General features: G+C 47.7%; 1 protein-coding gene across 1 annotated transcript; it reads left to right on the top strand.

Moving 5' to 3' along the window:
* The first annotated feature begins 14,548 nt into the window (after window positions 1-14,548).
* LOC141041228 (putative leucine-rich repeat receptor-like serine/threonine-protein kinase At2g24130) lies at window positions 14,549-15,476 on the top strand. Its single transcript, XM_073507348.1, has 2 exons — window positions 14,549-14,848; window positions 14,916-15,476. Exons 1-2 carry the CDS (start codon window positions 14,549-14,551, stop codon window positions 15,474-15,476), a joined length of 861 nt encoding a protein of 286 aa, XP_073363449.1.
* Window positions 15,477-16,311: the final 835 nt, after the last annotated feature.

Genomic DNA, 16,311 nt, shown 5'->3' with positions numbered 1-16,311 from the left:
CGAAGGCGATCTCTTGGATGAAGAGTTTGATAGCGCGTCCGACGCCTAGAGGAGTCCCAGTCAGTCCTGCGCGATCCCGGATATTGGTCACTTGTATTATATACGCTTCCGCCACCCGCAATAAGTCTCCTCGAGCCTCACTCCGACGCTCGAAGAGCTGTAGTCTTCAGGAGTCATATCACTCGCTTCGCGGCGATATTTCCACCACCGTTATTATCGTGAGTTAGTAGTTATGCCACCCTATCCGCCGTCTTGTTTTATCGGCGTGCATGTAATAAATTGTTGGGCAGTCTCCGCTCAACCTTGTATTATATTCAGTACTCCTGGTACTTTTCTTCTGTGACCAAGATATTGTCTACCAGTGAGAAGGAATTCTTCCTTACTGGTCCGTAAAAGGGATTGGTCTCTCAATAATTATTTTATTTAAAAACCGGTCGTGACAGGCTTGGTATCAGAGCCAGGCTGACTGTAGGAAGCCACTAGGTGCGATCGCTAATCGGTTATTAGCGTCTTTTGTGCTTTTTCAGCATTTTGCAATTGCAGCTATTTTCTGTTGGTCATCATAAATTTATGACATGACTACTCAGAATTTTTGCCTACTTTTGTAGATGGCTGGCAGCAGCTGTGAGAATCGAGTGTTCACAAACGTGCCCGAGGGGTTTGTCAAGCTCCTCGTCTCCATCACCAAGCTCGCAATCGGGCCAGCGGCTCGCCCGGAGTTCACGCTCTATCAGCACAAGCTCAGCGACGACGTGTCTATGCACCAGGCTGTGGTGCAATTCAAAGGAGGACGTTCTGCAGCTCGCCACTTCCGTTTTGTGGGAAGGGCAATGCCTACGGAGAGGCATGCCATGCAGATGGCTGCCCGTGAGGCGATAGCTCGTCTTCGGGACATCCTTCCTACGATGAAGACTCGTCGCTACCGCTACCTCCCATGCCATGTGCCATACACCAGTCACTATGCATTTGCCTGCCATCGGGGAGAGCGAGATGGAGCCATCGAGATGGTTGTGGAGTATCTCAAGGCTCTGGAGGAGTCTTTCGACAACCTCGTAGACGATCTTGTGGCTGCCCGCATGGACTTAGTCCGGGGCGGTCCTGCCAGCAGGAAGGAGCTTCTCCACACGGCACCGCCTCTGACTTTCGTCTCGTCTTCAGCCTCTTATGCACCGGCCGTTTTAGCCACTCCTCGCCGTCTGCCTACCACTGAGGAGTTCGACCGAGTCATCGCTCCTACTCCAGTCAGAGTTGCACCGCTTGCCGCACCCGCTCTACCACCTGTCGCTCCCGCGCCATCACCGCAGCGCAGCGTTACGCGCCAGGAGCCAGCTAGAGAGGAGGTGGAGGTTGATTCTCCTGGACCGCTGAGTCTTGCCATCGGCAAGGGGAAGGAAATCTTCACCATCTCCGACTGAGAGCGCCGAGTAGCCGCGCGTTATGTCTGCTTGTATGATGTGTTTCCTCTGTACGCTAGTTTGTATTGGTGTGTTTGCTGCCTTCCGGAGGAGTACGCTAGTCTAAATAACATGTCAGGAATGTGTACGCGCATCCTGAGTGCTGTATCGTGTGTTTGCTTTTCGCATGTAAGATATATGCTAAGCAGTTCTTCTCCGTGAAAAATCGCTTATGTTTCCTTGAAAACCTTGAGCTCTTTTAAATTGTTGCCTTTGCAAGATTTTCCTTGTGCTACACAGTTTTTCTCATGGGTTTTGCAAAATAATACCCAAGACTGGAAAAATGTCTCGTCCATGGACTCGCTCCATGCCCAATCAGCCAGAAGAGGTTTATGGGACACAGACTAGCAACAATTTCACTCAGGGTCACTCCAGTCAACAGGACAGCGAAGCAGCCCTGTCTCAAGTATGCCGTCTCTTCGAGCAAAGCCAGCAACAGCACCAAGAGATGATGAATCATGTCATCAATATGGGAAACCACCGTGAGCCCTATCAACCACATTCCAAGTTATCTGAGTTACAGAAGACTCGCCCCTCAACTTTTGCTCACACCGATAGGCCGCTGGAAGCCGATGATTGGCTTCGTGACATTGAAAGGAAACTGATTATTGCTCAGTGTTCGGATCATGAGAAGGTACTTTATGCACCACACTACCTTACAGGAGCAGCTGCAGCATGGTGGGAAAACTTCCTACACATGCATCCCAGTGAACACAACATCACCTGGGAAGAGTTCAAGGAAGGCTTCCGTGGGGCACACATCCCCAGGAGCATCATAAAAATCAAGAAGAGAGAGTTTGATGACCTGAAGCAGAGAGGCATGTCAGTGACAGAATACAATGGTCAGTTTACCCAGCTATCTCGTTACGCCTACAACGAACACATGACAGAAAACAAGAAGATGGAAAATTCCTGGACGGCCTGGCACCAGCACTAAAATGCCAACTGGTTGTACACACCTTTCCGGATTTTAAAACTCTGGTTGACAAGGCCATTACCTTGGAGAATGAGCGCCGTAGTCTGGAAGATCTCCATAAGCGAAAGAGGGACAAGACGACTCTTGCTCGCAACAACCGAAGCAAGACTGAGGTTCCAAGGACAGAAGCAAGGAGATCCACGACTGCTGATCCAAGGCCCGTCAGACAGTTTCATGCCAGAGACAAGGAGTACACATACCATCCAGGGGTCACCTGCTATGCTTGTGGTGAAGAAGGGCACTATGCTAAACAGTGCCCAAAACCAAGGAACTCGGCCCCCAAGCCAAACAATGGTGGAAACAATCCAGCCCCCAAGCGCAACAATTTCAATCCCAACAACAACCACAAGAAGGGTCACCTGAACCATGTGACCAGGGAAGAAGCGCAGAATGCCCCAGACATCGTGCTCGGTACGTTCCCTGTCCACACAGTACCTGCCACGGTTTTGTTTGATTCTGGAGCTTCCCATTCGTTCGTTTCGAAGAGTTTTGTTTTACAACATGGTTTTTCGATACTTCCCTTGGAAAAATCTATGATCATCAAGTCCCCCGGAAATAAGCAAATCGCTCAGGGTTACTGCCAAGGAGTAGTCATTGAGTTCGAAGGACTACAATTCCAAGCAAATCTCATCGTGTTGGAGAGTAAAGGCCTGGATGTCATTTTAGGAATGGACTGGTTGACCACCAACAAAGGATTCATTGACTGTTTCAATCGGACCGTGATTCTCACCCACCATCATGGCAAGACAATAAAGGTTACAGCTCAAGAAAGACCACGGTCACGGCAACCAAAACTGAACAAAGTGGACATTTCTGAACTGAGAAAAGTTCCAGTGGTATGCGAGTTTCCTGATGTGTTCCCTGAAGAACTGCCAGGCATGCCACCAGACCGAGAGATAGAATTCAGCATCGAACTAGCACCTGGCACCGCTCCCATCTATAAGAAGCCTTATAGAATGGCACCCTTAGAATTGGTGGAGTTGAAGAAGCAGATAAAGGAATTATTGGACAAAGGATTTATTCGAGCCAGCTCCTCACCTTGGGGTTCGCCAGTGTTGTTCGCCAAGAAAAAGGATGGGACGCTGAGACTGTGTATAGACTATCGAGCCCTCAATATGGTCACCATCAAAAACAAATATCCGATGCCACGGATAAATGATTTGTTTGACCAGATCGCACAAGCCAAGGTATTCTCAAAAATTGATTTGAGATCGGGGTATCATCAACTGAAAGTACGGACAGAAGATATCCCCAAGACAGCATTCACTTCCAGATACGGATTATATGAATTCACAGTGATGCCTTTTGGTCTAACAAACGCCCCCGCATATTTCGTCCACCTCATGAACAAAGTGTTCATGAAATTCATGGACAAATTTGTTGTGGTATTCATTGACGATATTCTGGTTTACTCAAGGACACCAGAAGAGCATGCTGAGCACCTCAGAATTGTTTTGGGAGAATTAAGAAAACATCAGTTGTACGCCAAATTTAGCAAGTGCGAATTTTGGCTAAGACAAGTTGGTTTCTTAGGCCATATATTGAACCAAGAAGGAGTGGCCGTAGACCCAGAAAAAGTCAAAGCCATACTTGACTGGAAGCCACCCGCCAACATTACAGATGTGCGGAGTTTCCTAGGAATGGCCGGATATTACAGAAGATTTATTGAAGGATTCTCCACTGTGGCAAAACCTATAACATAGTTGCTCAAGAAGGACAAGAAATTTGTGTGGACGGAAGCATGCGAGCAGAGCTTCCAAGAACTTAAGAAGAAGCTGACAACCGCACCGGTCTTAACTGTGCCAGACATACACAAGAGTTTTGAAGTGTATTGTGACGCATCCCAAAAAGGTCTCGGGTGTGTGCTGATGCAGGATGGCAACGTTGTCGCGTATGCCTCCAGGCAGCTGCGAAAACATGAGGAAAATTACCCAACACATGACTTGGAGCTAGCAGCAGTTATACATGCACTCAAGGAGTGGAGGCACTTTCTGTTGGGAAATCGCTGTGAAATATATACAGACCATAAGAGCCTCAAATATATTTTCACACAGCTAGAGCTAAATTTACGCCAACGACGCTGGTTGGAATTGGTCAAGGACTATGACGTCGGTATTCACTACCATCCAGGGAAAGCAAATGTAGTGGCAGATGCCCTTAGTCGAAACCCCAGCCCGGACAACGATGGTCCGCAAAGCTTGAGGCCTGAGTTTCAGCAAGAGTTCGCTAGGCTTAACATGGTGTTAGTCTCGGAGGGCACCGTATCAAATCTGGAGATACAACCCACCCTAGTGGAACAAATTAAGAAGGCTCAACAGGGACATCCCAGCATCGAAGGCATAAAGAAGAAAATGAACCTTGGTAAGGCTTCAGAGTTCATCACAGACAGTGAAGGAACACTATGGTACGGAGACAGACTTTGCGTACCTAACATTGAGGAACTCAAGCAACAAATCTTGACCGAAAGCCACACCGCTCCATACTCAATCCATCCTGGAGGAACCAAAATGTACAAGGACATTCAGGAAAGATTTTGGTGGCACGGTATGAAAAGAGATATAGCAACATTTATTGCTTGTTGTGATTCATGTCAGCACATCAAGGCCGGGCATCAAAAGCCATCAGGGCTACTCCAGCCAAACAGGATACCGGAGTGGAAGTGGGATGAAATAGGAATGGACTTCATTGTCAGATTACCCCGATCACAACGCGGAAATGACGCCATATGGGTCTTCACAGACCGACTAACCAAGGTTGCTCATTTCATTCCCGTGAAGACTACCTACTCCACACAAAGGCTGGCCAAACTTTATCTCTCCCGTATAGTTTGCTTGCATGGAGTCCCAAAGACTATAATATCCGACCGAGGCACACAATTCGTCTCCAAATTTTGGGATCACCTACAACAAGCTCTGGGCACGCAACTAGCTTTCAGTACAGCGTACCACCCTCAGACTGATGGACAAACGGAACATGTAAACCAAATCCTAGAGGATATGCTAAGAGCCTGTGTGCTCACCTATGGATCCAGTTGGGAAGAGAGTTTGCCGTATGCCGAATTTGCTTACAACAACAGTTACCTAGCCAGCTTGCAGATGGCACCCTTTGAAGCATTGTACGGACGGAGGTGTCGTACCCCACTGAATTGGTCAGAAACAGGTGACAGCCGTATCTTCGGCCCAGACATGCTTAAAGAGGCCGAGGAGAAAGTTAAGCAGATCAGGGACAGACTGAAGACAGCGCAGACCCGACAAAAGAGCTACTATGATCAGAAGCATCGTGAGGTCAGCTTTGAACCTGGTGATTCCGTATACCTCCGAGTATCTCCTATGAGGGGTCAGCAACGGTTCGAAATTAAAGGGAAGCTAGCCCCGAGATTTATTGGACCATTTTGTGTAAAGACACGAAGAGGCACGGTAGCCTACCAACTAGACTTACCCAAGGAGCTGTCAGACATCCATGACGTGTTCCACGTCTCTCAATTGAGAAAATGTGTAAGTAACCCAGAGAAGCAGGTACCCCATGAAATCATTGATGTGCAACCAGACCTCACCTACAGAGAGAGGCCAGTAAAGATTTTAGAAGAATCTGAACGAAGGACCCGTCAGAGAACGACAAAAATTTTCAGGGTTCAGTGGAGCAACCACACGGAGGATGAAGCTACATGGGAAAGGGAAGATTTTCTCCAAGCAGAGTATCCATATCTATTTGAGGATCAGCAGAAATCTCGAGGACGAGATTTTTCCTAAGGGGGTAGGTGTTGTGACACCCAAATTTTTATTGGATTTTTCAAAAGATTTTATTTGACTTGAGGGAGGTGATTTAAATTTTTCTTCAAAAGAACTCTCCCTTTCAAATATTTTTTTATGGCAAGAGTTTTATTTGGATTCACCCAAGATCTGTTTTTGATCTTGGAGGTTCTTGCTTTTTATTTGGACTCAAGACAAAATGCTTTTCATTTGAGGAAAATGACTTTTGAAAACCTCTTTGAAAATGCACTGTGGCTTTTGGATTAATCCTTTACCACTTTCAACAATTCTCTCTTGCCATGGCCTTAGTGCAAATCCACTCTCCTAACCCTCCCCTCATCTTTGGATCATGTTTTGCATCAAATCCAGCAAGTTGGACCTCCCCCTATGATTATTTTCCATTTAAAACTTATCAAATAAATTTCTGTCTTCTATTCTAGCCCATGGAGATTTACAAAGGAGCTACCATCTCTGCTTTGGTTTTTGCCCCCAAACCAATTCCCCTTCCTAGTCCTTTGAACCCTCAACCAAGATCCATGAAGATCCACTGGTCTTCAGTTCAAATTTTTCAAACTACACTTGCTGCAAGTTTGGACCAGATTTGTCAAATTTGGTGAATTTCATTCAAAATCTTTCTCCAAAAATTCTGAGTAAAATCAGGCAGCCTCTGGGTGCATTGAGTGGTCACCTCACCAAGCCCCAGTTCTAGGAAATTTTTTCTCATTGCCAAATCTTTCTGTCGAACACCTGAAGTGCATTGTCAAGATCATGTTCAGTAAAGTTCAGAGAACATTTCAGTGCTACTGTCGTTTTCTTCCAAACTGGTTGTCGATCTCGACAGTGCCCCGATGTCGCCTTGTTCCCCGTCCCCTCCCCCTTGTCCTCTGCACTGCACGAGCGCCTGGAGCCTTGCGGACATCGGCGACGAGCAGGAGGAGGTGCGCCGCCCCGTGACCGACGCCAGCGGCGGCTTTGCGGCCGCCAGAGAGAGGCGCGGCGCAGACGGCGCCACCCAGCGCCGCCCAAGCCACCGGAGCTCGCCGCGTGGCCTTGCACTCCCCAGAACACGCTGCCACTCTCGTCGTGAACCACAGGGCGCGGAGCGCGCTCTCTGCCGCCGACGTGCCCGTGCGGCCACCCCACCGTGGACCGGCGCCATTATGCCAAGACCAACCCAGCTTAGCAGTGGAACGGCACCAGTGCACCTCACTGATGTTGCCTGGCCACCCAAACCACCTGCTCATCCACGACATCGCCGTAATTGCTCGCCGGAGATTCTCCGTTCACGGCCACCCCCTCGATCCGCCTATAAATAGAGGCCCTGAGCTTCAACTCGAACCCACACCATCCCTGCACTCCACCTAGAGCACGCCTAGCCACTGGAAGAGCCCCGAGGAGGTCTCCTTCCCCAACTCCGGCCGCCGCGACCCGCCACGGGATCCAGCTCGATTCGCTCCCGTACATGCACCTCTGCCTCCCATCTCTTGCCAGTAGCTTCCCTATGCATCCACTCTTCTGACCCGTGCTTCAATTCGAGGTTTGCAGCTCGCCACCGGAGTTCCCCACCATCACCCGAGCCGCCGTCCGCCGGAGAAAGTGTCGCCGTCGACGTGGTGATCTCCGACGGTCGAGTCCACCACCCACCGACGCGGAAGGACACACTGAAGCTATTGGTACCCTCCGATCTTCCTGACTCGCCGTGGTTCGACGTCGGCGTCCACCGCAGTCTTCGGGCGCCGGCGAGCTTTTTGAACCTGACATGTGGACCCCCATGTCAGCCTCTGTTCTATTCTCCCTCGAACCGTTTTCTGTTGGCGCCTTCGGGCAAAATACGTTTTCCCTTTTGTGCTAGCGCATTTCTTTCCGAAACATTTTCTGTTTTCTCAGTTTAAACCCTGGAACTTTTCTGTTTCATTACAGATGAGTCCCTAGATAGAAACCTTTATAACTTTTAAATAAAAAGTGATTTTTGAGTGATTCTTTTTCTGACAGTCTTAAAATTTTGTCTAGTTTTTTATGGGATTTATTTGGAAAAAGTTTGGAGAAATTTTTTATGCACGCGTTGGTTTTCACGTTAGTGCCCGTTTTCGTTATGCCGTAGGTTCCGGAAGAGGTGACGGAGCCGCGAACTTCGCCGAGCTAGACTCCGACTTCTCCGAACCAGGAAAGCATGTTTGAACATTTGATATGATAGGTGTTTGCATGTTTGCGTATAAGTTTGTGCGTGGCATATGAGTGTCGGTGAGGACCTCGTTGCTTGTGAGGCAACTACCCGCATGTCCCAAAGTTGCGATGATCTCTGATGAGAGATGGCCCAATCATGTGGTGACATGAAGGGCAGCAAGGTGGTACTGTTGTAGCATACCAGCCTTGCGTCATCCGACAATTTCCGACGTTAACGTGGACGGAGTCACGTTATCGTTCTTTTCCCTTCCGTGCCACCACATGTTTCTTTGCCAAGATGCGGTTTAGTAAGTTGGTAACCTCTTTCCGTGTACACACCAAACAGAGGGGCCGGGATGATGGTTCCTTGGCCCAGGATTAAAGCCAGTCATCCGGTCAGGGGGCATGGGTGTTTCCGGTTGGGACCGAGAGGGGGGGCACCCCCTTAGAGCGCGCGTATAGAAATTTGATCCCATGGTACGCGAGGTTGTAGCCTCCCCGTCTCAAGGTTTTTCTTGAACATTTCCAAGGGTGATCCCTGGCTGCAGAATATTGAAAGGGTGTGTACTGGTTAGACGCGTTTCTTCCAAAACACCGTAAACGGAACTAGTCCCTGTGACTACTGAAATCCGTTGGCTGTGTTTAAGTACAAACTCTGCAGAGTCAAATCCTTCCAAGTCATCGTATCCATGATCAAGTAGAGTAATCAGTACATCTATATCTACCCTCGCGGAAATATATTCCCGGTGAACAAGCTTAAGTGGTAAACCCAATTTAATTGTTATTCCTGCGGATGGACTAACCTTATTTTTGTTTCGTGTTGGTGATAATTTATGTTCTCGAACTACTGTATTATTAAGCTACAATATAAGCCCTTTATGTGATGTCGCTCAGACGTCTGACTGTGGCATGTTTTGTATCTTACTTGCAATATAAGCCCTTTATGTGATGTCGCTCAGACGTCCGAATGTGGCATGCACTGCCTTTATTTTCTGTTATAAGCCCTTTATGTGGTGTCGCCCCGACGCCCGACTGTGGCATTATTATTCTTGCAGTTTCCTCTCGAGGAGTCATTCAGACCCTCGTTTGGCACCAGTATTACTATTCTTGCAGTTTCCTCTCGAGGAGTCATTCAGACCCTCGTTTGGCACCAGTATTACTATTCTTGCAGTTTCCTCTCGAGGAGTCATTCAGACCCTCGTTTGGCACCCAGTATTTACTATCTCTATGTTTGAACGCACTGGTTAATTTGTTCATATGCTTCATGTTCACATTTGTTATATCTTATGTCCAAACTGTCTTGCGAGTACTTTCATAGTACTCACCTGGCTTGTTGATTTGGCCAGATGTTGACGAAGGCGATCTCTTGGATGAAGAGTTTGATAGCGCGTCCGACGCCTAGAGGAGTCCCAGTCAGTCCTGCGCGATCCCGGATATTGGTCACTTGTATTATATACGCTTCCGCCACCCGCAATAAGTCTCCTCGAGCCTCACTCCGACGCTCGAAGAGCTGTAGTCTTCAGGAGTCATATCACTCGCTTCGCGGTGATATTTCCACCACCGTTATTATCGTGAGTTAGTAGTTATGCCACCCTATCCGCCGTCTTGTTTTATCGGCGTGCATGTAATAAATTGTTGGGCAGTCTCCGCTCAACCTTGTATTATATTCAGTACTCCTGGTATTTTTCTTCTGTGACCAAGATATTGTCTACCAGTGAGAAAGAATTCTTCCTTACTGGTCCGTAAAAGGGATTGGTCTCTCAATAATTATTTTATTGAAAAACCGGTCGTGACAACGACCCCGTGGAAAAAAATTTGGTAAAGTTTTAGCACAAGTTTGGATGACCGCTCCTTCCAAACCGGAGCATCTCACATGAAGGATCATGGTTTCCAAAAGGAGACGTGTAAATTCAAACTCCTGTGGCCGCTGACTTCATTGTTTGGCCTCATAAAAATTTACACGGTACGCAATCACCATTATACCACGGGTTTGATTTTCTAGCGCATTTTAGGTATCGTTAGCTGTATTTAAGACATTTTTTCAGTTTAACGTGCATTTTGTGCATAAAAATAAAATTACAACCTAAACTGCATGTGCATTCGAAAGGGATGAGGATCGCCATTCGATCTGGGAGCATCGAACGGTGTAGACGTACGAACCGTGAGGTTTGGGTTCTGGCCAATCAGAAAGCACGACTCAGATCGTGGGCGGGGTTTGGTCGGCACACGACTTTCATCAATGAACCGTGTGCTATTCGCAAACCAGATTGCATATTTTTGTTCACACATACTGTAGTGAGATCAAGTGAGTGTGCTACCTCTATGATATAATAATAATATTAATAACAAAAAACAGTTCATATTCATTGCCTGAGCTGACAGCATATCAAGGTCAACATATTAATGGTTCTTACATCAACAGAAAACCGGGCATAACTCACAAATTCAGTACACGGGACAGTTCTAAATTGAACGAATTAAGTTGCTGGGTAGGCATAAAGACTAGTCTTACGACTTAATTCCCATGTACATGGGGGAACAGGGGTCATTACGTTGACCCCGAACGAACTTGGGTTTTCTGATGATTTTACGCTTCTCTGTTACACGGGTGCGTGATCCCTTGGCTGGCAACTCATCAAATTCATCGTACTCGTCCTCATCGGCAACATCGTCGACACCCAGTACCCTTCTCTTCCCATGCATCACTACACGGCAGTTCTGATGCAAGGGGTCTTCCACAAAGAAAATCTGGGTAGCATCGCTGGCAAGAATGAACGGGTCCGCGTGATATGCCATCGTTGTCTTGTTAACATAGGTCTTCCTGTAATCATCGACCCTTACATGACCAAGAGGGATCCATGCGCACCTGAATAATGCCACCTTAACTTTCACATAGTCAAGCTCCCAAATCTCTTTAATGGTTCCATAGTATACCATTTTATCAGCTTCATCTACAGTGATGCATTCTATTCGAACAACGATGCTCTGATATGAGGTCTTCTGATCACATTCCTTAGTGTAGAACGTGTATCCATTTATGTCATATGCTTGGTATGTAAACACCGTCGGTGATGGCTTTTGTGCCAACCACGTAGCAATGTCATCGATGGATCCTTGTGCCAAATGATTCTTGAGCCATTCGGCGTAGTTCTTAGTGTGCTCCTTCATCTCCACATTTGATGAAGGCACCATTAGTAAGAAGCTTTGGCGTATCTCCACCAAGTGTTCTTCGGCATAAGCGCTGAGAACTGGGATGTTAAGCAGTACCGTCAAATGGGCTTTCTCTGCCAATTCTCCGGGTGCAGCCATTTGCGTGCCAGCAAGGGCCAGCTTACCTTTCACTTCCCTCGTGGCGAGAGAGGGGCAAACCTATAGGTCTTTGTTTCATTTATTCGGTACAAAACTCAACCACCTCCTCCACGGTATAACCTTGTAGGATGCTTGCCCCTGGATGGTTTCGGTTCCGACAAAAGTGCTTCAGTATTCCCATGAACCGCTCGAAGGGATACATGTTGCGAAGAAACACATGACCACAATACTTTATCTCGTCGACAAGGTGCACAGTGAGATGGACCATGACATCAAAGAATGGCGGTGGGAAAAACAACTCTAGGTTGGACAATATTCTTGCAATATCGTCTTGCATATGATCCAACTCTTCAGGATCTACAACTTTCTGCCATAGTTGGTTGAAGAAATCATAGAGGTCAATGAGTGTGTTTCTTATATCTTTGTCCATCAGATTCCTGATGGCCACCATGAGGATTTGTGTCAACATTACGTGGAAATCATGTGACTTCATGTGTCCCAACTTCATTTTACCTGAGCTCACATCCATGAGACTTCTGATGTTTGCGCAGTAGGAAGAGGGTGTCTTAGCTGACAACAAATAGGTGAAGAACTGTGTTGCTTCTTTTGTAATGTTGTAACTCTGGCGAGCTTTGATGAATTTTTCATCATCTTCTGCTTCACTCTTGCATTTTGATTGATCAGCAAGCATATCGAGCCGTGAACCGTCACCATCCTTTCTTTTGCCTTTAATCTTGAGCAGAGTACCAAGGATGCTTTCACATACGTTCTTCTCTACGTGCATGACATCGATGCAGTGACGTACATGTATAATCTCCCAGTAAGGTAATTTCCAGAACACCGATTTCTTCTTAAACACTTGACCCTTGGGTGTTTGTTTCACCGTCAAAGGGTGGTTCTTGCCAAGCACAACATTAATTTTTTTAGCCATTATGTGGACCACCTCCCCTTCATAGGGTCTTGGGCCCACACCTGCCTCTGCCGTACCATCAAATTCAGCTTTCATCTTTCGGTATGGGTGATTTTTCCGTAAGAACCTATGATGACGCAAATACATGGTTTTGTGCGAGTTGGGAAGTCTTCTGCTAGTTGTCCTATCCATGCATGTGACACACCCTACATCTCCCTTTGTTTTCTGCCCCGACGTGTTGCCTAATGCCGGCATATCTTGAATGGTGTGCACCAGCATCGCATGTAGATCGAAAATCTCCTTTTTGTAAGCATTATAACATTTTACAGCAGGCGCATCTATCCACACTGTCAGCAATTCTTCTACCAGTAGCTGAAAGTAAATGTCGATGTCATTTCCAGGTCTTCGAGCCTTGGATAATCATTGACATCATAATGTATTTTTTCTTCATACACAACCAACGAGCTAGGTTATACTAGTAGAATGCCCGTGCGTTGCTACGGGCTATCATTAATGTAATATAAATGAATCAAATAAATGATTAAGATCGTCTCAAAGATCAAAACTCATTTCTCCCTCATACATCCAGGCATGTTCGAACATCAAACGGGAGCCTAGCAGGCTACCCAAAATTCAATCATTTGTACAGTCCGGGTTCCTCAAATCGAGATCATATGTGGAGAAGAAATGTGGTTGTCTAGACTATCCGACATGTCATCTCCAACACACAGGCCCAACACAAAAGAACCCACCCCATGACGCATCCTTCCTTTTTTCTGCACTACCCTCCCCTTCCTGTTTAGTTTCCCGTCGTAGCCGAACATTTCTCACTGGAGCCCCTACTTTAAAACCGGATGGCGCCCACCTCACCTTCGCCATGGCATCCTCTCTCCTTCACACTGTACTTCCCCATAGACAGTCAACAAGAGTCCCATGCCAACCGCCCTGATCCCCTCCCCTCGTGTTTGTGCCGATCCACCACCACCATCCACATTTTATAAAGTAGCGAAATTATTCCACCAAGACAGTCCCAACTGAACCCTAAACCCCATCCACATTCACATTTGCTGCATAATATAAGTGGGAGGCTTACATGCGTTCACATAATTTTTGATGGTACGGAAACAAAATACTGTTGTTGGACACTTCAAGTAACCTAGTGAAATAATGTACAGTAATGATATTTCACACACGCAATATACTTAACATAACCATACATCAATGGGACCACACAAAGAACATGCTAATTTTTTTAGAACTATGTGCATGCATGTATGGAATTATTTTGGTGTGGTATATGGCTTCAAAAATATGCAGGACAGTTTTCTGATTGGTCACAACCTTTTTGTTGCAGTTGGCTCTTGATAATTGACTGACAATCCCTTGTTATTGGACATGTATGTGTTACTAATTGTAATGATAGTAGGCATGGTTTAAGGCAGTCATTTATTGAAATATCTCTACATGATTAAGAAACTTGATTTGAAATTATGTAGTAATAACAAAGCGCCTGCCTACTCCTCTCCCGAGCCAAATCTGCCAGCACTGCAGGTCACCGGCTTGGTTCTTTCTTTAGTCGCAGAGAAGCTCTCGTGGATGCCCACATGTCGTCGACGACCCTCGCGCTGCCACAGGGGCATCGAGCCAACGCCCTCACCGGTCTTTCCACCATGGATCCGATAGGGAGGCACGCCGAAGGGCTCGCTTCTCACCTTCTCAGTCCGTGGTCGGGCCGGCCACATAGATGGCTGGTCTGATCTCTCCATCATGCCGTCGATTTCCCTCCATGCCTCGCAAGATCTCTCCATCATGCCGTCGATTTCCCTCCATGCCTCGCAAGGCCTTGCAAGGCATGGACCGTCACGCGTCGCCCCACCCAATTTGAGGCCCATGACCATCGCCTCACAAACCCCGCTGGAGGCTGTCGTCGTCACGGTGTCTATTGTGGTTGGTGCCGCTTGCCTCCATCCTACATGGAGCAGCGATGATGGCGTGCGTGGCTTGGAGCGGGTTGGCAGCCCGCGTAACACAGTCATCAAGGAGGGACCACCTCGATTTCCTCTTCGGTGTCTTGGCCGACCCCGGCGGAACCCTCACCGACTGGGGCCGCTTGCCGCGGTCATGCAACTGGACCGACATCGCGTGTGGCCGTGGCCCCGCCGACAGGCGGTGCGTCACGCAACTGGTGCTCAGCGACCGTGGGATCCATGGCTTTCTCTCACCGGCGCTGGGGCGGCTGTCTGTCCTCGTGGTTTTTGACCTGTCCAGCAACGCTTTCGCCGGGGAGGTCCCTGAGGAGATTGCCACGCTGTCGAGGCTGACGCAGCTAAGCCTGACAAACAAACCTGCTCGAGGACGTGATCCCCTCCGGCATCAGGCTCCTCCAGCAGCTCTACTACCTCGACCTCAGCGCCAACCGGCTCTCCGGCGGCATCCCGGAGAGGCTATTCTGCAACTGCTCCACCCTACAGTACATGGACCTCGCCGGCGACATCCCCTATGCCGCCGAGTGCCGCCTCCCCAGCCTCCGTTACATCCTCCTATGGTCTAACAAGTTGTCCGGCCCGATCCCACTGGCGCTGCCCAACTCCCTCATTCTCGAGTGGGTTGACTCCGAGACCAACTACCGCGCTGCCAAGCTGCCGTCGCAGGTGTTCGACAGGTTGCCGTGGCTGCAGTACCTCTACCTCTCCTACAACAACCTCTCCACCCACGACGGCAACACCAACCTGGATCCCTTCTTCCGCTCCCTCAGAAACTGCACTCGCCTACAGGAGCTCGAGCTTGCTGCGAACGGCCTCGGCGGCAAACTGCCGTCATTCATCGGTGAGCTCTCGTGCAGCTTCCAGCAGATCCACCTCGAGGACAACGCCATCTCAGGCTCCATCCCGCCCAACATCATATGCAACATATAAATCATCCATGCTATAAATCATAGGAAAGATGCAACTAATATCGCACTTCATATACTAAAGATGTCTCGTCATGTTGATTGATGCGGGATACAAAAAAAACAATAGTTTTATGTAAGGACATGCTTAATAGACAGATGTACTATGTACTAAATACAGGAAGACATGTCACATTAACAGGTATAATGTATAAGCTAAGCAGACTAGCACATGCAGTTTAACCAGATTGGAAGAATTACAATCTAGACACCATATGCAACATGCAACCACATATCACGCTGCCAAGTTAGAGCAAGCACCTGCGATGCTAGTGTAGGGGAAATGCTGTAATCAACTACAAAGCTACGTTCACTATCTTCATCTAGCATTTCTGTTTCTTGAGAATCATGTCGGGAGGCTGACGCTGCATTCTTTAAATGAGGAGTAGTCCCCTTGCCTGCCTGCCTCGTCATAAGTGATTGATGAGGGATACACAAGAACATTAGTTTGATGTAAGAACGTGGTTAATACACAGATGTACTAGTATGTACCAAAAACAGAAAGGCATGTCATATTCAAAGGTATAATGTGTAAGCTAAGCAAATGCAATTTAACCAAATTGGAAGCAATACAAGCTAGACATCCGGCTGGAGTGGTGAGCATGATCATCTAGGACCTGAGAGCCTGGTGGGAGGCGGGCTGCTTCCCCACCATCGCAGCTTTTTAGTTGGCTTCCAGGTGATGCCTATCTTTGCTGGGCTTGTCACTGGCTCGGCCAGTGCCCTGACTAGCTATTTGTCTTCTGGTGCTCACGGGATGGTGGTTCATGTAAAAAAATATCTTTCCTTATCTTACCGAC

This window comes from Aegilops tauschii, chromosome 2 (assembly GCF_002575655.3).
Source record: "Aegilops tauschii subsp. strangulata cultivar AL8/78 chromosome 2, Aet v6.0, whole genome shotgun sequence".
Lineage (NCBI taxonomy): Eukaryota > Viridiplantae > Streptophyta > Magnoliopsida > Poales > Poaceae > Aegilops > Aegilops tauschii.
Note: the sequence above shows the minus strand (reverse complement) of the source record. Positions and strands in the feature narration are given on the sequence as shown.

What these genes read in the sequence shown, in the direction of transcription:
- LOC141041228 (XM_073507348.1), top strand. Translation starts at nt 14,549, where the DNA reads ATGGCGTGCGTGGCTTGGAGCGGGTTGGCAGCCCGCGTAACACAGTCA. An exon ending in GCAACGCTTTCGCCGGGGAG is followed by an intron (nt 14,849 to 14,915) that starts GTCCCTGAGGAG and finishes AACCTGCTCGAG; the next exon opens with GACGTGATCCCCTCCGGCAT.